The sequence below is a fragment of the Anas acuta genome, chromosome W (assembly GCF_963932015.1).
Source record: "Anas acuta chromosome W, bAnaAcu1.1, whole genome shotgun sequence".
Lineage (NCBI taxonomy): Eukaryota > Metazoa > Chordata > Aves > Anseriformes > Anatidae > Anas > Anas acuta.
In genome coordinates this window covers 14,314,918-14,341,012 of record NC_089016.1, presented here as the reverse complement: position 1 = coordinate 14,341,012, position 26,095 = coordinate 14,314,918, and the positions used below count along the sequence as shown (strand labels likewise).

Below are 26,095 nucleotides of genomic sequence, written 5' to 3'. Positions count from 1 at the left end.
GGATTTATACAGAAGCACAGCAGTGCTCTTGTTTAGCTCTCTATTCTTTTCCTAATAATTTCTAGCATTTCTTCTGTGTTTTTCTTGGACCATTACTGAGCCAATATCTTTATGTCTAACCCCAAAGCCTGATTACTGTTTGATGTCAGTCAATTCAGAGCCCACCATTTTTATACATAAAGTTCAGATACATGTTTTGCCCTTGATATGATTTATCTATGTATCTATGCCCAGATACATGATTTACCCTTACTGAACCTCAGGTGCCATTTTATCACCTGGTCATCCAGTACTATAAAGGTCTCCTGCGACCTTTCATCACTAACATTTATCTTTACTGTCTTGAATAACTTTATTGGTGCCAGTGTCACCTCACTATTTCACCTCTCTTCCAGGTCATTCACGAATATGTCATAACTGACCTAAGTCTCATATCCTCTGTTTCCTAATCTGAAATCAATTATTTCCTCATACATGGATAAAAATTGCCTACCTATTCTCACTCATCCCTTCTATTTATGCATCCAAAAGTATTAGGAAGCTTGTGTTGCATATTCATTATGAACACTAACCCCTCTTCAAAGTTCAAACTCATGAGGTATGAACCTCAAGAAGTTCAACTAGGCCAAGTACAAGGTCCTGCACCTGTGTTGGGACAATCCCAAGCATAAATACAGGATGGGCAGAGAATGGACTGAGAGCAGCCATGAGGAGAAGGACTTGGGGGTGTTGGTTGATGAGAAGCTCAGCGTGAGTCAGCGCATTGCTAACCATATCCTGGGCTGCATCAAAAATAGTGTGGACAGCAGGTCGAGGGAGATTATTCTCCCCCTCTACTCTGATCTTGTGAGACCCCACCCAGAGTACTGCATTCAGCTCTGGAGCCCCCAATATAAGAAGGACATGGGCCTGTTGGAGCATGTCCAGAGGAGGGCCATGAGGATGCTCAGAGGGCTGGAACACCTCTCCTACAAAGACAGGCTGAGAGAGTTGGGGTTCTTCAGCCTGAAGAAGAGAAGGCTCCGGGGAGACCTCATAGCAGCCTTCCAGTACCTAAAGGGGACCTACAAGAAAGCTGGGGAGGGACTCTTTATCAGGGAGTGTACTGATAGGACAAGGGGGAATGACTTTAAACTACAAGAGGGTCGATTTAGATTAGATATTAGGATGAAAGTCTTTACTCTGAGGAAGGTGAGGCACTGGAACAGGTTGCCCACAGAAGCTGTGGATGCCCCATTACTGGAAGTGGTTGGATGGGGCTTTGAGCAACCTTGTCTAATAGAAGGTGTCCCTGTCCATGGCAGGGGGGTTAGAACTAGATGATTTTTAAGGTCCCTTCCAACCCAAACTATTCTCTGAACCTATTATTCTATATAGGTTCTCTCTCCCAAACCATACACACTTCTAGGTGTGACTTGTAGCCTAGATTTTTAACCTGACATTTCATGATACTTAAACCCATTTTATTTGTGTGGGTATAAATCACATGAATGCACAGTATGAATCCTCATGAATCCAGTATAAATCTCTCAGTATGAATGCCCCATCATTGCTATTCAGTTCTGTTTTGTTGTGCAGGGGTTTGGTTTTATTTTGTTTAAAGATACTAACATCAGTAACTCAGAGACCCACTCAACTGCTTTCCCCAGACTACTAAATGTTGATACAAGTCTCTTGAACTTAAAGTGGGGAGTAAATTTAATTCATCCTCATCCTTTAATGAGTATATTCACCCTCTCTCTACCAAACTACAGGGTACGAATATACTAAATATTTGTCTCTTCTGCATTGTAACCAGTTTCACAACCTACACAAAGTAATATTAATTGTATATGATTTACATGGCTGAGAAAAATGCCCTTCTCAATGGCTTCAGCCTCTTTTACCTTATAATTTTTAATTACAATCAACTTGACATCTGCTATTAACTTCCCCTTTTCCTTAGTGGCATATTTTAAAATTTTCCTCCCTTTTCTCTTTCAAACCAAGAAAAATACCTGCTTTTAAAGGTAGTTTATTAGACATTTTTAAAAATATGTTTTAACCATTTTGAAGTTATTGCAGTATAGACATGTGAGATATATGTTTTATGAACTTTGTTCTTTAGTCAGCTAACGATTTATATGGAAAATGAAAATTTTGCTGAAAAGCAGTTGTGTCATACCTTAAACCTCCATCTAGTAACAACTACAAACTTGAGTGTGTGGTCCTTGCCAAGAATCTCTTCATTGCATAATATATCCAGCTGACAAAAAAAGAAGAAATAATTAATTCACTGATACACAGAACATGGCCTTGAAACAATGCACTTCATACAAGGCCCAATAAAAAGATCAAAGAAACAGAACAATTCTCAGGTAAAGACAGCTTTGTTGTTTGACATGCTATGAAAATTGCTTACACAGTGCCCAGGAAGTGACTTTCTACTTTGAAGATACATTTTTAAAAAGGCTATTCCCCCTTATACATCAGTGGGGTTTTTGTTTTACAGAGACTTTATAGTTGTTTTTTCTTTTCTATGTCAGCTTTGAAAGATCTTGATATTGGAAACAGCGAGGGTATGGATACATGAGCAAATGTGAAATCATGTGACCAGCCATCAGCTGAATTTCAATAGATGATCACGCACATGATCTTATCTTACCTGAACTGCAAGGTGACATGTACTGAAAGGATAAGTCACCGTGACAGTGACATATGCTAGTGGCACTTTACCACAACCTGAGAAAGCTAAGAATGTGCATGCAATCCATTAACATGGCTTAGCTGACAGACTCAAATCAGGATTTGTCTATAGCATTCAACCAAGTGTTCACATCCTTATAGCTTTCCTCCTCAACACATATTTTCACTGGACATACCAATACACAGTTTCCACAAAAATGCTGTGTGCCCTTTAAGGGGGAAAGACTCCTGAAACTCAAATACATGAACATTCTTGCATTTCAATAAGAACCAGGTAGGTTGTAAAAACAGAGATTGCTGCAGTGGAATAGTAAGTTTAAACACAAAAGGAATGGTGCAATTGGTAAGAAAGCAGTCCAGGTTTCTGAAAGGTATCGGAGACTAACATAGATGCTAGATGGGCCAACCAGGGGTGACATACAGCTGGATCTATTACTCACCAAAAAGGAAGAACTTTCTGGGGACATGATAATCGATGGCAGTCATGACTATAGGAACAACGAAATAGTGAAATTCAAGATTCTGAAGGGAGTGAGGAAATCAAGTAGCAGAGTATAGATCCCAGACTTCAGGAGAGCAGATTTTTGCTTTTCAGGGAGCTGGTGGGTGGGATCCCATGGGAGACAGCTCTGAAGTGCAAAGAAGCTCAAGAGATGACAGGTCTTTAAAGACAACCTCTTCCAACCACAAGAACTGTTCATCCCAATACTTAGCAAAATGAGTAGATGTGTCAGGAGATCAGTTTGACTCAACAGGAAGCTCATGACTGAACTCCAATGCAAAAAGAACATATACAGGAGGTGGAAATGTGAACAGGCTACATAGAAGGAATATAGAAACATTGCCTGGGTATACAGAGATGGTTTGGGGAAAGCTCATCTGGAATTGAAACTGGCAAGAGACATTAAAGGCAACAAGAACTTCTACTGCTATGTTACCAATAAAAGAATAAACAAGGAAAATGTGTGCCCATTGCTGCATGGGCTAGACAATTTAGTGACAGTGTCTGCAGATAAAGCTGAGGTACTCAGTTCCTTCTTTGCCTTGGTTTTCACCAACACGGTCTCCCATGTCTTTGTGCCTAGAGACAGGTTTCAAGGAGGAGAAAAACTACCAGTAGTAGAGGAGGATTGAGCCAGGGATCTATTGAGAAATCTCAACCCATAGTAGTCCAGATGGGATGCATCCAAGGGTGCCACAAGAGTTGGCTGATATAATTGCAAGACCACACTATCATCACTGAAAGGTCATGGAGATCAGGAAAGGTATCCAATGACTTGAGAAATGTTGCACCCATCTTTAAAAATGGTATTAAGGACTATCTAGGGAACTAGAGACCAGTCAGCCTCACTTTGGTGATCTCTGAGAGAGTCATCTTGGAAGCCATTTCTGGGCACATAAAGGTGAAGGTGTTGGCTATTTCCAGCCACCAAGGGAAAAATAATGCTTGACCAACCTGAATGTCTTCTTTAATGAAATAACTAGATCCATGGATCAGTAGAGAACAGTGGATGTTGTCCACCTTGACGGAAGCAAGGCTTTCAGCACCATCTTGCACAGCATCCTTGTATCCAAATTTGCTGGATGGGTGGACTTCCTGATGGGTGAAAAAATGGGTGGATCATTGGGCTCAGAGGGCAGTGGTTAATGGGTTGTACTCTACACAGAGAACAGTGACATGTGGAGTATTGCAGGGGTCTATCCTGGGACCTGTCCTGTTGAATGTCCTTATCAGTGATCTGGAAGAGGGGACAGAATCCATCTCATCAAGCTTGTGTATGACACCATGTCGTGGTTCCGCTCGAGTGGGCAGCCGAGCTCCACCACAGCCGCTCTCTCACTCCCCCTCCTCAAAGAGGAACGGGGAGAAAATATGATGGAAAGGGCTCAAAGGTTGAGATAAGGACGAGAAAATCACGCAATAATTATTGTAACGGGCAAAACAGACTCGGCATAGGGAGACAGCAAGATTTATTGCTTATTACTAACAACAAGCTAGAGAAGTGAGAAACAAAGGAAAGAAACCAAAAGCACCTTCCCCCCCCATCCACTCTCTTCCACCTCCTCCCCCCGAGTGGCGCAGGGGAACGGGGGAATGGGGGTTATGGTCAGTCTACAGCGCTTCTTCTCTGCCGCTCCTTCTCGGTCACTCTCATCCCCAGTGCTGTGGGGTCCCTCCCACAGGATGCAGTCCTTGATGAACTGATCCGGCGTGGGCTCCCCACAGGCAGCAGCTCTTCCAGAACTGCTCCAGATATGGGTCTGTACCACAGGGTTCATCCCTCAGGAGCAAACTGCTCCAACCTGGGTCCCCCACGGGCAGCAGCTCCTGCCAAGTCACCTGCTCCTGCGTGGTCTCCTCTTCACGGGCTACAGGTCCGGCCCAGAACCTGCTCCGGCAGCAGCCTCTGTCAGTGCAGGGCCACCTGCTCCACTGTGGTCTCCTCCACGGGCTGCAGCGTGAAACCCTGCTCCACCGTGGTACTCCATGGGCTGCAGAGGGACATCCTGCTTCACCATGGTCCTCACCACAGGCCGCAGAGGACTTCTGCTCCGGTGCCTGGAGCACCTCTCCCCCTCCTTCTTCACTGAACTTGGTGCCTGCAAGGTTGTTCCTCACTCCTCTCACTCTCCCAGCTGCTGTGTGGTGCAGCATTTTTTTTCCCTGTCTTAAATATGCTCTCACAGAGGCACAAAACAACATCGCTTATTGGCTCAGCTCTGGTCAGCAGTGGGGCCCTTACAATGGGACAGCAATGGGACAGCTTCTAGATCCTTCTCACAGAAGCCATCCCCATGGCCCCCTGCTACCAAAACCTTGCCACGTAAACCCACTGCACACCATACTGGGGGAGAGCAGCTGACGTAATTGAGGAAGCTGCTGCCATTCAGGGAGACCTAAACAGACTAGAGGGATGGGCTGACAAGAACCTCATGAAATTCAACAAGAATACTAGAAAAGTCATGAGATGGTACAAGCTGGGCAGCAGCTCTGCTGAAAAGGACCTAAGGGTTCTGGTTGACAGCAAGCTGAACATCAGTCAGCAGTATGTTCTTGCAGTGATGAAGACTAACAGCATTCTGGACTGTATCAATAGAAGCAGAGCCAGCAGATTGAGGGAGGTGATTATTCCCCTTTGCTCAGCACTTATTAGACCACATATGGAATGCTGCATCCAGTTTTGGCCCCTCCAGTACAAGAAATGTTGATAAACTTGAGCAAGTTCAGTGGAGGGCCACCAAGATGGTCAGGGTGCTTGAACACAGGACCTATGAGGAGAGGTTGAGGGAACTGGGCTTGTTTAGCTTGGAAAAGAGAAAGCTTAAGGGGAACCTAGTTACAGACTTCCAATACCTAAGAGAAGCCTATAGAGAATATAGAGCTAGGGTCTTTTCTGAGGTACATGGTGGGAGAATGAGAGACAATGGTCTTCAATGGAAAAAAAAAAGGAAGCTCTGACTGGATATAAGAAAAAAAATCAATACGAGGATAATTAATCAACAGAAAAAGTTGTCCAAAGAGGTCATGTCATCACCATCTTTAGAAGTTTTCAAGATTGAGAGATGGAAGTTTGAGAGTCAGACTGAATGGAAGGGACTGTGACTAATACCAACAAAGGGAGGAACAGAGGCTGAGTTTTCACATGCCTGCCATTATGTGTTCTAGTTTTAGAACCTGAAATGGCAGAACTTGCAGAGGATAGAAAAGCCTCTTTCTTCCCTTACCAAGATTTCTTTGAGGATCAGTCTGATTATATACTCCCTGCAGGGAAAAAGTTGTCCTAGTTTCAGTTAGGATAGAGTTAATTTTCTTCCTAGTAGCTGGTAGAATGCTATGTTTTGGCTTAGGATGAGAAGAGTGCTGATAACATGCTGATGTTTTAACTGTTGCAGAGCAGTGCTTACACCAAGCCTAGGACTTTTCAGCTTCTCACTCTGTCCTGCAAGTGGGCAGGCTGGGGGTGCAGCAGGAGCTGGGAGGGGACAGACCCAGGACAGCTGACCCAAACTGGCCAAAGGGATATTCCACCCCATCTGACATCATGCTAAACAATATATAGGGGTGGCTAGCCGGGGCGGGGGGGGGGGGGGGGGGGGGGCTGCTCGAGGATTGTCAGGGCATTGGTCAGTGGGTGGTGAGCAGTTGTATTGTGCATCACTTGTTCCGTATATATTATTATTATTATTATTATTATTATTATTATTATTATTATTATTTTCCTGTCTTATTAAACTGTCTTTATCTCAACCCACAGGCTTCACTTTCCCATTTCTCTCCCCCATCCCAGAGAGGGAAGGGGGAGGGTGAAAGAATGGCTCTGTGGTGCTTGGCTGCTGGCCAGCTGTGTGGTGCTTAGCTGCTGGCTGGGTTAAACCACAACAATTAACTCTATCCTAACTGAAACCAGGACAAGGTAAAATAGTTATTTACTGCCCTTCTGCTCAGAGTAGGCAGCACCAGCTGAGTTTCACTCAGAGTAGAGAAGCAGAAGAAAGTATATATGCTGCTTTCCATTAAATCAGTCTTTCAGTAATCCCCAAGTGTTATCATCTATTCTCCGCACTGAGTGAAAAATCTCAGCTGAAGCAGCGTATCCCTTCATTAAAGGCCACCAAAGCATCTTGCAGAACAGAGGTGGAAATACATAACCAAGCCTCTTGGTATATTTTAAAACTGGTCATGGAACAACACACGGAGCTGCACTGCCAACTCTGTATAAAGCCAACAATTAGTAAGAGCTACATTTCCATTGTATTGGAGGAGAGGAATAAAAGGGAAGATGACCAGCATTCCTAAATTAAAGTGTGTGTGTATGTGTGTATGTGTGTGTGTGAAAAAAAACTATTTCTCTGCATTAAGCTCATCAATTTAAATAGCCATTTTCTGTTTCTTTATATCAGGAAATACAGTATGCTTTTGTTTTTTGAAAATCTAATTGGAAAGAAATACACTGTTTTGAAAATAATCCATAAGATTTTGATTTACAAAATCATGTTTAAACATTAAAACATTAAAACAATTACCTCATTAAAAGAAGAAAGGTTAAGTTTTTTAGCAATGAACTTCTTTATATGCAAGACCGTTGCTTGTGCTGAGCAGCGGATCCATTTTCGTTTCAATCCACGTAATTTGCTGCTATTGCATTCCAAGCAGATGCTCACCTTTGGGGAAAAGCAAACAGTCAGGGCTGATTGACAGAATTTTCAGCAATCCCCATTAAGCATTGCACATCCAGCCTTCATGAGTCCAACAAAAAGGTGAAAATGTAGAATAACAGTATTGTTTAAACTGAAAAACATACAGTCTCACTAAAGAAAAGGTTCTCTAGTATTTTGTCATCTTATTATTAAGCACCATTCAATTCAAAATCACAGAATCACAGAATGGCCGAGTTTAGAAGGGACCTATGAAGATCATCTAGTCCAACCCCCCTGCCAAGCAGGATCACTTAGAAAATACTGCGCAGGATGGCATCAAGGTGGGCTTTGAATATTCCCAGAGAAGGAGACTCTACAACCTCTCTGGGCAACCTGTTCCAGTGCTCTGTCACCCTCACAGTAAAGAAGTGCCTCCTCATATTAAGCCAGAAGCTCCTGTGCTTCAGTTTGTGCCCATTGCCTCTCGTCCTCTCACTGGGCACAACTGAAGAGACCGGCTCCATCCTCTTGACACCCTCCCCTCAGATATTCATACATGTTGATGAGGTCTCCCCTCAGTCTTCTCTTTTCCAGGCTAAACAGGCCCAGTTCTTTCAGCCTGTCCTCCTATGGCAGGTGCTCCAGTCCTCTAATCATCTTCATAGCCTTCCTTTGGACTCACTCCAGTAGTTCCATATTACTCTTGTACTGGGGAGCCCAGAACTGATCACACTACTCCAGGTGTGGCCTCACTGGGACTGAGTAGAGGGGGAGAATCACCTCCCGTGACCTGCTGGAAACACTCTTCCGAATGCAGCCCATAATACCATTGGTCTTCTTGGCCACAATGCCACATTGCTGACTCATGGTCAGCCTGCCGTCCACCAGGACTCCCAGGTCCCTCTCTGCAGAGCTGCACTCCAGAAGGTCACCCCCCAGCCTGTACTGGTGCTTAGAGTTATTCCTCCCTAGGTGCAGGACCCTGCACTTGCCCTTTGTTGAACTTTATGAGGTTCCTCTCGGCCCAACCCTCCAGCCTCTCGAGGTCCCTCTGAAAGGCAGCACAGCCCTCTGGGGTGTCAGCCACTCCTCCCAGCTTTGTCATCAGCAAACTTGCTGAAGGTGCACTCTGTTCCATCGTACAGGCTCTTGATGAATAAATTGAACAAGACTGACCCCTGGGAGACACCGCTACCTACAGGCCTCCAACTAGATTTTGTACCACTAAGCAGAACCCTCTGAGCTCTGTTGTCCAGCCAATCGCCAATCCACCTCACCGTCTGCTCATCTAGGTTGCATGTCCTGAGCTTGTCTATGAGGATGTTATGGGAGACAGTGTCAAAAGTCTTGCTAAAGTCAAGGTAGACCACATCCACCACTCTCTCCTCATCTACACAACCAGTCATCTCATCATAGAAGGATATCAGATTGGACAAACATGACTTCCCCTTGGTGAACCCATGATGACTATTCCTGATCACCTTCGTATCCTCCACATGCTTGGAGATAGGATGAGCTGTTCCATCACCTTTCCAGGGATGGAGGTGAGACTGACTGGCCTGTAGTTCCCTGAGTCCTCCTTCTTGCTCTTTTTGAAGACTGGCATGACATTGGCTCTCTTCCAGTCCTCAGGCACCTCTCCTATTCTCCACACCATATTCTGGCCTAGCAATAACATCGGTCAGCTCCCTCAGCATCTGTGGGTGCATTCCATCAGGGCCCATGTATTTGTGGGTGTCAAGTTTGCTTAGATGATCTCTGAACTGATCCTCTTTGACCAAGGGAAAGTCCTCCTTTCTCTGGACTTCCTCTCTTGTCTCCAGGGTCTGAGATTCCTGAGGGCTGAAGCAAAAAAGGCATTCAGCAACTCTGCCTTCTCCATATTGTTTGTCACCAAGGCACCCGCCCCAAAAGGTTAAAAGGGTTGTTGAAGGTGTTAAAGGTGTGGCATGTAGTATTTACCAGAGCTGTTTGAAGTTGAATGAGCAGGGAAAGAGGATGTAGGAATGTTAATAGTTCTGCCTCAACCCAAGGCTGAGATCTCAAAATCACGGGCCTTCCTTGTTGTATCCCTGCATACTCTGACAGTGTCTCTATATTCCTCCCAAGTAGTCTGTCCCTTTTTCCACATGCTGTAAACTTCCTTCTTCTGTCTGAGCTTTGCCAGGAGCTCCCTGCTCATCCATGCAGGTCTCCCGCCCCCTTTGCTTGTCTTTTTGCTCATAGGGATGCACTGATCTTCAGCTTGGAGAAAGTGATACTTGAATACTGACCAGCTGCCTTGGATCCCCTTTCCTTCCAGGTCCCTAACCCATGGAATTCTTCCAAGCAGATACCTGAAGAGGACAAAATGGATCTGGACAAAAGTTCAAGGCAGAACGTGAGGGCTGCCTTGTTCCAGAGCTTTACTCCAACTGAAAAGGTTACAAGTAGTTCAGAAAAAGACTAGGTAAAAGCCAAAGTGAGAGATCTAATATGAAAACCTATAACAATAAGATAAAATGAGGTGTTAAAAGGGTTGTTGAAGGTGTTGACGGTGTGGCATGTAGTATTTGACAGAGATGTCTGAAGTTGAATAAGCAGGGAAAGAGGATGTATTCCAGGGTTGAGGCAGAGACCTCAAAATCACTGGTGTGAGCCCTCTGGAGCAGAGGGATCATGATGGGTCCGAGAGAGTTGTCATGGAAACAGAAAAACAGCTAACTCTTAAAACAACCTGAGTTCATGTGTGAGCTCAGATTGCCAATGGGACCGCTCAGGGAACTTTCAATGATTGCATTCCCCTGACCAACCCCCCCAAGTGAGACCCTAATCACCCCGGAAATTATTGACGGTTTTATACCAAAATATTGCCTTTGGATGGGAAAATAATAATAGAGGACGGAAAACTCAGCTTACTTAGTGTTACCACAGGGGTTCAAGAATAGCCCCACCATATTTGGGAACTCTGATCTTGAAGCTTGAAAGACCCCTCAGGAAAAGGGGACACTGCTGCAGTATGCAAATGATAGCTACTGAAGAAGAAAAGGAATGTGTATAATGGACTCTTATTTTATTTTATTTTTTATTTTTTTTTGGCACTAATACTGTGAACCCAGCCTCTTTCCTCAGTAACAGAGTTTCCAGATCACCCATTCATGATTGCATCAAGACACGGTACACTCCAGCTGACCAGATTTAAAGGAAACACCCCTAGAAGATGTGGAGGATTGGTATATAGATGGTAGCAGCTTCGTCCGCCAGGGATTTCGCCTCACAGGATATGCGGTAACAAACATCAGCCCAAAAGGTGGAAATCATCGCCTTGATAAGAGCTCTTGAGCTGGCAAACATTTGGACAGATTTGAAATATGCCTTTGGTGTGGTGCATGCACAAGGTGCAATTTGGAAGGAGAGAGGACTGTTATTTTCCTCAATTAAATATGCAGAAGAGGCTGATAGCAGTTATTAGGGAAGAAGGAAAAAGGAGGCCCAGACAGGAACAGCCCCAGCTAGGCAAGGAGCAATGTGCCCTATGTAAGAAATTTGGGCATTGGAAAAATGAATGCCCAGAATGGAAAAGAAATGGAAAAGGGAAGCGGGGAAGGGAGATGGTAGTCGCGCGTGCAAAAGACGACTGAAGAGGACCGGGGGAATCAACCCCAGCAGATCCACTGGTTATAAAAATGAAGCTGGGGAAGGAGGGAGAAGAGGTGGAACTTATGGTGGATGTGGGGGCAATATATTCAGTTTTAAATAAAGCATTAGTATCAGTGGGGAATGATTACGTTGTAGTGAAGGGGGCAACTGGCCAATCTGAAAGAGCATATTTCTGCAAACCATTGAAATATGGGAAACAGTGGGGCATTCACAAGTTCCTGTACATGCCCAACTCCCCGGAGTCACTTCTAGGGAGAGATTTATTGCAAAGATTACATGCAACCATTTTATTTAAAAATAAATAAAATTTATTAAAATATATATATATAATTTTTATTAAAAAATATATATATATGTAGGTAAATGATCAAAGATATGTGGAAGTGTTGAGTTTGATATTGACAGCTATTGAGACCAAAGAGGAAATTAGTGAGGAAATCCTAAGTCAAGTGTTTTCCAGAGTATGATCTTCTAATGTACCAGGGAAGGCAAAAAAAAAAAAAATGCACTTAAACAGTACCTCTTGAAAAGGGAAGATAGAGAAGGAATTAGCCCGATAATTGATTAACATGCTTAACACCAGAGCTAACTTGGTTTACCATTTTAGACCTGAAGGATGCTTTCTTTTGCCTCCCTCTCCATGAAGCCAGTCAGAAAATCTTTGCATTTGATTGGAAAAGCCCTAAGAGTGGGCGTAAAACACAGCTCACATGAACAAGGTTGCCTCAGGGCTTTAAGAACTCACCCACCTTGTTCGGAAAACAACTTGCAAAGGACTTGGAGACCTGGGAAGCCCCATCAGGAGAAGGAAGGCTGTTGCAGTATGACATCCTAATAGCCACCCAGACAGAAAGAAGCATGTGTGGCCTGGACAGTAAGCTTCCTAAACTTTCTGGGACTACAGGGTTACAGGGTATCGAAGAAGAAGGCTCAGGTGGTAAAGCAGAAGGTGACCTACCAGGGTTATGAGATTAGTGCCGGACAATGGACCTTGGGGCAAGATCATAAAGAAGCGATATGTCAAACCCTGAAACCCAAGACAATAAAGGAACTGTGAACCTTCTTGGGAATGACGGGGGGGTGGTGTAGATTGTGGCTCTATAATTACGGATTGCTTGTAAAACCACTGTATGCACTCATTACAAATGGGAAAAGGGACCTCCAATGGACAAAGGAGGCCACGTGAGCCTTTGACCAGCTAAAGAAGGCTCTCATGTCAGCCCCAGCTCTGGGACTTCCAGATGTGAATAAACCATTTTTCCCCTTCTCCCATGAGAAACAGGGGATTGCCCTGGGAACTAGCACAGGACCTGGGCCCATATCAAAGGGCAGTTGCTTATTTTTCTAAGCAGCTGGATGCTGCTGCCAAGGGATGGCCGGGATGCCTCAGAGTCGTTGCAGCAGTGGTGCTAAATATCCAGGAAGCACACAAGTTCACCTTGGGACAGAAAATAACTGTACTAGTGTCTCACACAGTGTCCACAGTGCTGGAAGTGAAAGGCGGTCACTGGCTTTCCCCACAAAGGTTCCTGAAATCAGCAGAAACCAAGGGGAGCCAGTACACCATGACTGCCTGGAGACCATTGAAGCTACCTACTCCAGCCATCCAGATCTGAAAGACACTCCTTTTGATGATGTGGAAATATGGGAGCAGCTACGTCATCAGCAGAAAACGACACATTGGGTATGCAGTTACCACTTGCAAAGACGTAATAGAATCTGGAAAATAAACATCTATACGGACTAAATAATGAGATTATGGGAAGCAGTTCAGCTGCCTGAAAAGGTAGCAATCATGCACACTGAGGCACACCAGAAGGTGAGCTCAGAATTGGAGGAAGGAAATGATCTGGCGGACAGAGAGGCAAAAGAAGCAGCAGAAGGTGAGGTAGCAACTGAGGGAGCCCTGATTCCAGACAGGCAAATTCCCCTTGAAGGTAACCTTGTATATAACAAAAAGGATAGAAAATTTATCAAAAGACAAGAGGGAAAATATAACCAAGAGGGATGGGCTATTACCAAAAAGGGAAGGGAAGCCAGTCATGCCCTCCAATTTATTGTGGTCACCGGTAAAGAAAGAACACCAGAAAACACATTGGGGAATAGACGCTTTTCATAACTATTTAATTGAAAAAAAATATTGCCAGGAACTTATATGCTACCATCACTCAAATAACAATGTGATCTTTGTCTCCAGACTACCCCCAAAAATGCCCCCAAACCAAAACTGTCAAATTGGAAAAGGCCATGAGCCCAGGAAACAGTGGCAAATTGACTTTTTTGAACTTCCAAGAAAAGGGGGGTGTTGATATTTACTGGTGTTGACAGATACCTTTTCAGGATGGCCAGAGGCTTTCCCCACTAGGACTGCCAAAGCCTGAGAAGTAACTAAGTCTCTTGTAGAGAAAACTTTGAAACCACAGTGGAAAGGACTATACCAGGTGCTCCTTACAACCTCCACCGCAATTGAGATCAAGGAGCAGAGTGCCTGGATTCACCATTCTCAAGTGAAGAAAGCTCTAGAAGACCCCTGGAAAGTAACGCCAGGTGACGGTGAACTGAAACTAAAGCTCAGTCGAGCAAAATGAGGACATTACGGTCAGGAGTATTTACTAATATAGTTAGCAGGAATTTAGTTAACAGAATTGTTTTATTTCTATGGCTTATAAGTTTTAATTGTGATTCAAGAAGGCGCCTCTATGATAATAGAGAATGGTGAGTGGCCTTGGTCTGAAGCTGTAACAACAGAGGATAAGAGCATTAATGGAAAGTTAGATCTTTAGCTCTTAGTTGTATGCAAGCACAGCTATGGATGCAGGCAACGGCTGCCTTGATCGTTAGGGAAGGAAGTGAAGGAATTTTTTCCAGCTGAAGTCCAAAAGACTGTTTGGGACAATACCAATGATTTTGAGAAGAATCACAGAATTTCTAGGTTGGAAGAGACCTCAAGATCATCGAGTCCAACCTCTAACCTAACGCTAACAGTCCCCACTAAACCATATCCCTAAGCTCTACATCTAAACGTCTTTTAAAGACCTCCAGGGATGGTGACTCCACCACCTCCCTGGGCAGCCTGTTCCAGTGCCTAAAAACCCTTTCAGTAAAGAAGTTCTTCCTAACATCTAACCTAAAACTCCCCTGGCGCAACTTAAGCCCATTCCCCCTCGTCCTGTCACCAGTCACGTGGGAGAACAGGCCAACCCCCACCTCGCTACAGCCTCCTTTAAGGTATCTGTAGAGAGCAATAAGGTCGCCCCTGAGCCTCCTTTTCTCCAGGCTGAACAAGCCCAGCTCCTTCAGCCGCTCCTCGTAGGACTTGTTCTCCAGGCCCCTCACCAGCTTCGTCGCCCTTCTCTGGACCCACTCAAGCACCTCGATGTCCTTCTTGTAGCGAGGGGCCCAAAAACTGAACACAGTACTCGAGGTGCGGACTCACCAGAGCCGAGTACAGGGGGACGATCACCTCCCTAGCCCTGCTGGCCACACTGTTTCTGATACAAGCCAGGATGCCATTGGCCTTCTTGGCCACCTGAGCACACTGCTGGCTCATATTCAGCCGACTGTCCACCATCACTCCCAGGTCCTTCTCTGCCTGGCAGCTCTCCAACCATTCCTCTCCCAGCCTGTAGCTCTGCTTGGGGTTATTGCGCCCCAGGTGCAGGACCCGGCACTTGGCCTTGTTGAACTTCATGCAGCTGACCTCAGCCCATCGGTGCAGCCTATCCAGATCCTCCTGCAGAGCTTTCCTACCCTCGAGCAGATCAACACACGCACCTAACTTGGTGTCATCTGCAAACTTACTGAGTGTGCACTCAATGCCCTCATCCAGATCATCGATGAAGATATTAAAGAGGATCGGCCCCAGCACCAAGCCCTGGGGAACGCCACTAGTGACCGGCCTCCAACTGGACTTGACTCCATTTACCATGACTCTTTGGGCCTGGCCATCCAGCCAGTTTCTAACCCAATGAAGCGTGCGCCAGTCCAAGTCAAGAGCAGCCAGTTTATGCCATCTATGTCATCAGTCGCCCCTATAGTAAAGACAAAACAGTGGAAACGGAGATCAGGTCATTTAATAAGGCAAGAAGCTCCTCCTACGGATGAGGGAGAAGAGGAAAAGGCAGGCAGCTCTAAAACAGCGTCATCACGGCAACATCACGGAGAAGAGACTGAAATCATAGATGAATCAGAAACTACTCGGTCTCTATCCTTGAGTGAGCTGCGAGAAATATGAAAAGACTTCAGTCATCATCCAGGTGAGCACATCCTCACTTGGCTGCTTCGATGCTGGGATAGTGGGTCCAATACCCAACAGCTAGAAGGCAATGAAGCCAAGCAGCTGGGATCCCTCTCTAGAGAAAGGCTCATTGATAGAGTAATTGGGAGAGAGGCACAAGTTATCAGCCTCTGGAGGTGAATCCTAACAGCTGTGAAAGAAAGGTATCCCCACAAAGAGGATATTGTATACCAAGTAAGCAAATGGACCACTATGGATAAGGGCCTCCAGCAGCTGCGGGAATTAGCTGTGCTGGAGATGCTTTATAGTGATTTAAATAACGCCCAGGCACCTAAAGACCCTGATGAAGTCCAATGCACAACGTCCATGTGGCAGAAGTTTGTACGGGCTGCACCCCCAACACATGCCAGCACACTGGCAGCAATGGGTTGGGAGGAGGGGATGGGGCCAACTGTGGACAACGTGTCCAATCAACTTCATAAATATGAAGAAAATCTCTCTGTCCCAGTACGGGGCTGCATTTCAGCTGTGGAGAGACTGTCCCAACGGTTAGATGAACACATAGCTTCGTCCTCACCTAGATGGAAAAATGTTTCGGCCATCAAGTGCCAGCAGTCTCCGGCTCAAACAAGGGAGAATCCGGGATGCACACCGCGAGGTACCTTGTGGTTTTATTTACGTGAACACGGGGAAGATATGAGGAAGTGGGACGGTGAACCGACCTCGGCCCTAGCTGCTCGGGTACGTGAGCTACGGAAAGATACCACAGCAAGGCACTGAGGGGAACATATCATAGAAACCAGGAAGAAGAATTTTTGTGTTAAGTAAAAGAATTTACTAGATTTTCCAGAGAAGGGGGGACTGAAACACGGGATTAGAAATTAGAGAGCAATTGATTAAGAATGAATAAGTGCTACATTTGCGATTGTGGGAATAAAAATGTGTTGTTTTTTTTTTCAGAGTTACATTGTTTAAAGATAAGCAATGTGGTATTGAGATATGCTTGCAGTGATAAGAAAATTTAGCAGGAGACCTTGTAAAATGCAGACAACCAGACTCCTTAGAACAATTAGGTGAAAATCACGGTGTTAAGTCAAGTCAGATAAGTGAAGAAATGTTACCACTTCAAAAAGTAACAAAAGTCAAAAGAAATTTGAAATTTAACAGGCTGGCAACTGAAGGCCACGCATTGTCTGTGAAGCATCAGATAGATTGTGAACCTGGATTACACACTCAGTGGGGAAACAGGGGAGGGTCCTGTCATCAAAAAGTATATAAACTGTATTTTGCAACTAGTAGGTGCTCACGACTTTGGTGGGACTACCCCCCGTGCTGCCCAGTGCTGAATAAACATACCTACTTTGCAATCTTACTGACTGTGGAGTCCGTTTCCGTGTTTCCAAGAATCACTCAGGGAAGGCAGTGAGACACCCTGCTCGGTGGTTGTTAGCTATACAACGGCTCTTTCATAAATACTACAAACTTGTAATTTTTATCCTGATAAGAATGTGGTGTAATTGCCTGAAGTAACTACAAAAATAAAACTAACATTCACATTTTAAAGAAAATGTACAGCACTGAAGAGGCTTTCAGGGTAGGGCATAGCTGCATTACCTGAGTGTTCCCTAGGCTTCCAACCTTAGATGCTATCGTGCTGGGGAAACCTGGTGTGCTAGCTCTAAGGAACAGTACGGAGCGTAGAGTGGAGTGGAGACACCACGGCTAGGCTCTGTGATCAGGTGGGGACTCGACTCTTCTTGTGCACACCGAGACCGATAAGCTGCATTTTTTGCTACCCTGAGACAAGGACCTGTAATTTTTTGACAAATGCTGTACCCTAGTGTACTTTTGCTCATTATCATATCATTATAATTCCAAAACACACCTCCATCCCAAAAGCTACCCGCCTCCAAGGTGCAACCACCCCTCACCGAGCATGTGCTCTGAATTTCTCGGAGCCTATTACTTTAAACGGAGACGGGAGAACTTTTCACCAATCATAACTAAGATATGCTTGACTAGAGTCACTCAAGCTCCACCTAAAAGATAGAAAATAATATAAATTGGCCTAAGAGAGAGGGGATGTTAGGGAAGATACCACCGTCAGGGGAGATACCATCCCGAGGGAATACAACATCCTTAGGACCTCCTGAGCCTCTCTTCCCCCCGCATTGGGATGCCTTTGGGTGAGATTTGAACACTTGGTTATAAATCTCTCTAGAGTCTTTGATCCTTTTAACATGTTAATTTCTAGGCTGTGCACCTGTAACACCTGTAAAACCTGTGTTTCATGCATGCTAGCTTGCTTTTGCAGACAGTCACTATTGCTGGCAATCCAAAGAACCTGTGTATCTGTTGCTGTAATAAATCACACTTGAGTGTATTGTTATAGCTCTCATTAAGTGCAACTAGGGTAAGGGTGGTTATATGTTATTGGTGAATCCGTGACCGTGATAGTTCAGTGTTCTGAATCCAAGCAGACCCCTAACGGTTAATGCGTTATTGGTGAAATCTGTGATTGTGATAGTTCAGTACCCTGAATCCGACTGGGCCCATAACGGTTAATCAGCTACACCCCTTAACGCGACAAAGACTGATATCAGTAATTACTAATGAAATAGAAGACGATTAAATATAAAGCACAGTCACCGTAAGGTAAAATTTACAGGGATTGATGGATTCATCATGGAATGCCTTACAACAAAAAGCAATTCCAAAACATTGGAAGTCAAGCAGGTGGGGCAGAAGGCCTTGGGTGACCAAGGATCTTCTTCTGGAGCTTAGACACAAAATGAAAGTATATGGCTGCTGGAAGCTGGGTCAGTGTCCTGGTTTCAGTTAGGACAGAGTTAATTTTCTTCCTAGTAGCTGGTAGAATGCTATGTTTTGGCTTAGGATGAGAAGAGTGCTGATAACACCCCGATGTTTTAATTGTTGCAGAGCAGTGCTTACACCAAGCCAAGGATGTATCAGCTTCTTGCTCTGTCCTGCCAACGGGCAGGCTGGGGGTGCAGCAAGAGCTGGGAGGGGACAGACCCAGGACAGGTGATCCAAACTGGCCAAAGTGGTGTTCCATACCATCTGACGTCATGCTAAACAATATATAGGGGTGGCTAGCCGGGGGGCGGGAGGCCGGACTGCTTGGGGTTAGGCTGGGCATCGGTTAGTGGGTGGTGAGCAATTGCACTGTGCATCACTTGTTTGTACACATTATTATTAGTAGTACTATTATCATCATTGTTATTATTGTTATTGTTGTTTTTGTTATTATTATTATTATTATTATTGTTGTTGTTGTTGTTGTTGTTGTTGTTGTTATTGTTATTATTATTTTCCTGTCTTATTAAACTGTCTTTATCTCAACTCACGGGCTTCACTTTCCCACTTCTCTCCCCCATCCCAGAGAGGGAGGGGGGAGGGTGAGCGAACGGCTGTGTGGTGTTTAGCTGCCGGCCGGGTTAAACCACGACAGTCAGGCAACATGGAAGGACTGTTGCGAGGCTGTGCAGGGATAAAATTAGAAAGGCCAAAGCTCATCTGGAGCTCAATCTGGCTACTGCCATTAAAGATAACAAAAAATGTTTTTATAAATACATCAAAAAGGAGGACTAAGGAGAATCTCCATCCTTTACTGGATGCGGGGGGAAACTTAGTGACAAAAGATGAGGAAAAGGCGGAGGTGCTTAATGCCTTCTTCGCCTCAGTCTTTAGTGGCAATACCGGTTGTTCTCTGGACAGCCAGTACCCTGCTGGTGGAAGGGGATGGGGAGCAGGATGTGGCCCTCACTATCCACGAAGAAATGGTTGGTGACCTGCTAATGCACTTGGATGTACACAAGTCGATGGGGCCAGATGGGATCCACCCAAGGGTACTGAGAGAGCTGGCAGAGGAGCTGGCCAAGCCCCTATCCATCATTTATCAGCAGTCCTGGCTATCGGGGGGAGCTGAGTGAGGGAGCTGCGGGCTCTGTTACTGATACGACTGCTACGCCATCGGCCCCCCCACTGCTACTGCCATCGCAGGCCTTTGCTGTTATGCCCCCTGGTGACGTGGACGTGCCTTTTGACCCAGGCCTATTGGCCTTGAAAAGGAGATGGATATGCTTTTCTTCATTCCGGGAAGAACGGGATACATAAGGCCTGAAGACTGAATTGCTTGACAACTTAAAGCGAGACATATTGTTCAAAAGGAATGGAAAATGGAGACTAAGTCATGGAACTTAAAGGATTGTTTGTTACCTTTCCTGATTGTACCTATGTATAGGCATACTTGGGTTTAGTATGTAAAGCAATGTTCTATATATTTAGAATGTTCAATGTTCATGTGTGCGTGTTGGTGGAGCGTAGACTCCCCGCACACCCAGCGCTGTTTACTTGCCTTTTATATGTTTTATACCTTTTATACCTTTTATAGCTTTTATACCTTTTATAAGTATAAATATTACTAAATTCAGACTGAGTTGAGACTTCATTTATAACAATGGGCTGGTAACAAATTTGGAGAAAAGAAGCATCATTACTCACATTCATTCCCCTTACAATTCTCCTGTCTGGCCACTTTAAAAGACAAATGGACCGTGGCATCTTATAATTGATTCTAGGCGACTGAATGCTAACACTGCCCCTTTAACTTCAGCCGTACCAAATATTACAGAGATGGTAAGAAATTCAGGGAGCATCATACCCGTGGATGGCAACTTTGGTTGTTATTTATATGCTTTTCATGATGCATCTGTAATGGAAGAAACTCTGCCTTGGAATAGATGTATAATCTGTTTAATTGAGCATCTCTATAATCAGATATTATTTATGTAGTACAGGACAAAATAAATTGCTTAACATTTACCTAAGACACATTACCATATATGGATAAAAGGGTACTTCATCAAAAAAGACCACCAAGGACCTCCAAAGAAAGGAAGGCATGCACAGAAGTTCCTGAAAAGGAGCCAAGAAGAATGGTGTAACACAATTACACAACATATGTAGATTAGCATGAATATGTATTAGATGGATAGAATATGCATAATTACAGTGTATAAATATATTAACTATTACGCTGGCATTGGATGTGCTTGATTTTTAGAGAATCCACTGAGCACCCAGGCCTGAATAAAAGTAATATCTCTCCTGAGTGTGTGAATTGGCTTATTGCACACCAAGTAAAAGAATCCACTTTTTTGGACAACAGTTTTTGGTGATCCAGATGGGACTGCCGTAAGGCCTTGCTTGGATCAACTTACTGGCTGCCAACGGGGAGACACTGTTCTCCGGACTCTAGTGTGCACTGAGCTTTTCAATGGGGACTCTGCAAGTATTCTTCCTGAGTCACAGTGGGTAAGTGACACAGTGGTGTAACATTTGCAGGAGATATTGCTTATCTTAGTTAATCAGTAATTGTATACACTTGACAGTGACAAGTGGAATCTACGATATTCAGGTAAAGCACGCTCTGGTATAGTTTGGTTAATCTGTAATTGTATGCGCTCGACAGTTATGACTGGAGTATACGGTATCTGGATATAAGCATAGGTACATTTTGGGAATAGGTATTCTGATGATATGAGATTTTGGTTAAAAAGATTCTTTTTGCGTAAAGATATGGGCAAAAGGATCTACAATAACTCCTTGCTCCCCTTTTGGTTGTGTTTCAAAACACTGGAACAAGTTTGGAGGGGATCCCCTGATGAAAAGAAAAATGACTGAATATTGTAATAATTTGTGGCTGATGTACAAATTGGACAGCGAAGAAAAAATGGCCTGAAAATGGGACTTTGAATTATAATACTATTTTGCAGCTGATGCTTTGTCGAAGATTAGATAAATGGGATGAGGTACCTTATGTGGATGTATTCTTTACTTTGAGGAATGATAACGTGAATCAAAATAAATGTAGATTATTGACTTCAGATTCTAATGTAATAATGAGGATGGATGATATGAAGAAGCCTTCGCAGCGTTGTTCCACTTGTAACACAGGAAAGATATTTAAAGCTAGAGAATGAAGAGGAGGGTATCCAGATGCTGATAGCTCCAGGGGGGAAAGTGTTATGACTGAAATGGAGGGTGGAGATCAGGGCAGCGAAACCTTTAGCCCAGTGGCCGGAAGAACTCAAGCACAACAGCATCCTGTGATCCAAGCCCCCCCTTCACCAGGCAGTGGGCCCAGATGGATCACCAGTATATGTAAAAGTACCATTTACAACATCAGACATAATGAACTGGAGGGAATCTGCTGAGCCCTATTGAGATAATCCTGATAAGATGCTTTGATCCTTTAGGATGATTGTTGAAAATCATAACCCAGATTGGCAGGGTATTCAAGTATTGTTGAATAATTTATGCGCTCCAGAAGAAAACAGAATGGTTATGGAAAAGGCAAGGGAAGAGAATGAGAGGCAGAATGATAGAGATGGTCCTGGTCAATTTATGCCAACCCAGGAACCCAACTGGAACCCGAATATGAGTGCAGGGAGATTAATGATTAAGCAATGTCAACAGCTAATCTTGCATGGAATTAAAAACAGAATATCTCGATCAAAGAACCTTACCAAGTTATACCAAGTGGTAAGTGGTAAGATGGAGGATCTGTCTGCTTTCTCTGAAAGATTGTGTGAGGTGACTAGAAAATGGACAGATCTGGATCCAGAGGATGAGGCTAATAGAATGACCTTTACTACTCTATTTGTGAGGCAGTCAGCACCTGATATTAGAAGAAAGTTGCAGAAGGTAGATGGGATGTCAGGAATGACCATATCTGAAGTGAATGAGATTGCATAGAAATTATATAATAGGGAGGAGGCTGAAAAAAAGGAAAATGAAAAGGAAAAATTGACGGTCAGAAAACAAAATGCAGCAATATTGGCAGACAGTTTCGCAAGGGCTCAAGCTCCATCTAGGGACTGGGATTTGAAAGAAAAACCAGGACAGGGGAGAGGTAGAAGAATAGGAAAAGACTAGATGTGAGGACTTCCTTGGCAAAAGATCAGGGTGCCTATTGCAAGGAGAAGGGACATTGGAAAAATGAATGTCCAAAAAGGCAGTCCAATTGGGTTCCCATTCCAACTACAACCCCAGTACCTGGAGAAATGACTGGAGTAGTGAAAGGGGACTCAAGACTGATGGGGACAGGGGGTTGAAGAAATGACATCCACAGTTGACCCCCTGGTTGACATTAAGCTAGGGAACGATGTAGTTAAATTTCTAGTTGATACAGGAACAAGTTACTCCATGTTAAATAGCTATAAAGGACCTATGAGTAAATATTCTGCAACCAGAATTGGTGCGACGGGAAGGCAGGAGGTTAAGACCTTTTTTCCAACCCATTACGTGCAGAACTGGCAACAAAATGTTTGTGCATAAGTTTCTACACATGCCCCTACCATACCACACCCCTAATGGGAAGGGACCTATTGAGACAGGCAGGTGGGAATGATGGTCTGGTTGTGGTGAAAAGTGCCTTTTTCAATCACAGATTTAAATAACTGGAAAATAGCTGCCAGAAGTTACAGGGATGACCCAGATAGGATGGCTAGTGCTTTGGAAACAATGAAATTCAGAGGAAGTTACTTAAGCTGCAGGGGGCAGATGCTAGAGATTTCACAAAATTGTTGGATACAGCTTGGGTGGTTTATAGAAATATGGAACAGCAGAAAGAGAAATGGACTGCTAGATTGATTGTTATACTAGAAGGAACTTATGGTTCTCAAAGAGGACCTGGAGGTGGATTTAGAAGAGGTTATGGGGGAAAAGGACGTGGTAAAGGAATGCCAAAGTCCCTGATAGGAGAAACTCAGTGTGCCTATTGTTAAAAGGAAGGGCACTGGAAATGAGAGTGCCCATCACTACAGGGGCCCAAGGGACCAAATATTCCCATAGTAGCCATAGAGGCTAGACAGTGAAAGGGACCAGAGGAAACTTCCCCAGCAGAACCCCTGGTTAAAATTAAGCTGGGGGGAGACAAAACTGAAATAGAGTGTCTGGTTGATACAGGGGCTACTTATTCAGTTTTAAACACAAAAGAATATGAATTAGGGTACGATACTGTAAGAAATACCAGTGCGACAGGAAAATCGGAAACAAGGCCCTTCTTTAAACCCTTAAAGTTTAAAACTGGAAAACAATAGGTAACGCATCAGTTTTCATATCTTCCAGGTACACCAAAACCATTAATAGGTAGAGATTTATTGGAAAGGTAGAAGCTGAAATAAAATGAAAAAATGGTGAGGTAGAGGTATTGCCTGATTCTAAATTTGTCCAAGCTTCAATATTGTTATTACAGGAGACTGAACAAGGGGAAGGAAAAATCTCAGTTGAGGTTGAGGACGCAGTGGTTCCTATTGCTTGGGCAGGAGAAATACCAGGAAGATCAAAGAGGGCTGAACCCATAAGGATAGATCTTAAACCAGGATTAGCACTGGTAAGATTGAAATGGTATCACTTAAAATTAGAAGCTAAACTTGTGTTAGTCCCTAATATACAGAAGTTTTTAGAATATGGGATGTTGAGAGTGTGAATCGAAGTATAACACTCCAATTTTACCCATTAAGAAAGCTGATGGGAAATCTTATAGGTTAGTCCAAAGTCTGAGAGCAGTGAATCAAATTATCCAAGATATCCACCCTGTGATAGTAAATCCATAGACGTTATTAACTGCTCTCACTGGAGAACAGGGATGGTTTATGGTTTTAGATTTAAAAGATGCCTTTCTCTGCATCTGAGAGTCAGGAATTGTTCACCTTTGAATGGGAGAACCCCGAGATGGGAAGGAAAACTCAGTGTACTTGGACAGTGTTTTCACAAGGATTTAAAAAAAAAAAAAAAAAAAAAAGGCAAAAGAATTAGAATTACGGAGACAAGACAACAGAAAGGGAATAATACTACAATATGTTGAGCTAACAACTCCCAGGAAGAATGTCTGGAACTGACAATTAGCCTATTAAACTTCCTCGTACTTAGTGGGTATAGAGCATCAAAGGAGAAGGCTCAAATTGCACAAGAAACTGTAGCATATTTAGGTTTTGAAATCTTAAACGGACAGAGACAGTAAAGTACTGAAAGGAAGGAAGCTATTTGCCAGCTCCCAGAACCTCGAAATGTTCATGAATTAAGAACTTTCCTGGGAATGGTGCTGCATGTGGATTCCTAATTATGGACTGATGATGAAAGCTTTATATGAATTGTTGAAGTTATCCAAGGGCTCCCTTCAGTGGACCAATGACAATCGGAGTCTGCTTAAAAGAGCCTTGAAGAAAGCCCTGGGTTTCAGGCTGCCTAATTTAGAAAAGCCTTTCAAACTGTTCACCTATGAAAAGCAGGCTGTAGCCCTCGATGTCCTGACCCAACGCTTAGGGGAATATGTTAGCAGTGGCATGCTTTTCCAAGCAATTGGATCCAGTGAGTCAGAGATGGCCTGGATGCTTGAGGGCAATGGCTGCTACAGTGTTGCTAATACAAGAGTCCTGGAAGCTCACCATGGGACAAAAAATAACTGTTTATGTTCTGCACGTGGTAACTACGGTATTGGATCAGAAGGGGGGACACTGGCTCTCCCCAGCATAATTTTAAAGTGGTACTTTGTGGGAAAGGAATTCGCAGGTGGCTTCGTGCTGTTTCACACATCCCTGAATTAGAGATAATGAGGAAACAAGTGGTAGAAACAAAAACTTGAGCAAGGTTGAGATAAAGTAAATTGGCTACAGTGTTAAAGATGAGCTTTGGGCAGTGGCCAATTGCTGGCTGGCTCCAGGCGCGTGTCTGAGGGTCTCTAACCAATTGTATGATAGATTCAGGCGCATGGACAGCGCGTGGGGCTACGTGGAAATTATATGTAGTAGTGAAAAAGGGCAATAAACATCTCCTGTTCAAGAGCCATCAGGAGTCTGTGTGTCATGCATCCCTTCAGTACTTATAGAACCAGATGATGTGACCATCAAGACTACAGCTGTGGTCAACCCTGTCATGTTTCTTTCAACTCGACATGAAGAAAGTAAACCTGAGCATGACTGCTTATAAACAACTGAGGAGTCTATTCAAGTAGACCTGACCTGAGTGATACCCCTTTGCAAGACACAAATTGGGAATTGTATACAGATGGTAGCAGTTTTATGAAGGAAGTAAAAAGAGTATCTGGATATGTAGTCACTACTGTTGAGATGGTAGTAGAAGTTCAAATGTTGCCTCCCAGCACATCAGCCCAGAAGGCCAAATTAATTGCCCTCACTTGAGCTTTGCAGTTAAGCAAAGGCAAACACATAAATACTTGACTGATTCAAAATATGCCTTCGGAGTAGTCCATGCACATGGAGCCATTTGGAAAGAGAGAGTACTACTATGCACAATGGACAGAGATAAAGCATAAGGAAGAAATTTTGAGTTTACTTGAAAGTATACAAG

At 44.0% G+C, this 26,095-nt stretch overlaps 1 protein-coding gene across 5 annotated transcripts in view; it reads right to left on the bottom strand.

Moving 5' to 3' along the window:
* The window catches only part of LOC137846967 (polycomb group RING finger protein 3-like), a 127,293-nt gene that overhangs the window by 11,882 nt on the left and 89,316 nt on the right, over positions 1-26,095 (bottom strand). For all 5 annotated transcript variants that reach the window (XM_068665122.1, XM_068665125.1, XM_068665123.1 and 2 more), the window contains 2 exons: positions 7,711-7,848; positions 2,165-2,245 (listed from right to left, as the gene is read on the bottom strand). In XM_068665122.1, the coding sequence (XP_068521223.1) occupies positions 2,165-2,245; positions 7,711-7,848 (219 nt within the window). The remainder of the gene's footprint in view (positions 1-2,164; positions 2,246-7,710; positions 7,849-26,095) is intronic.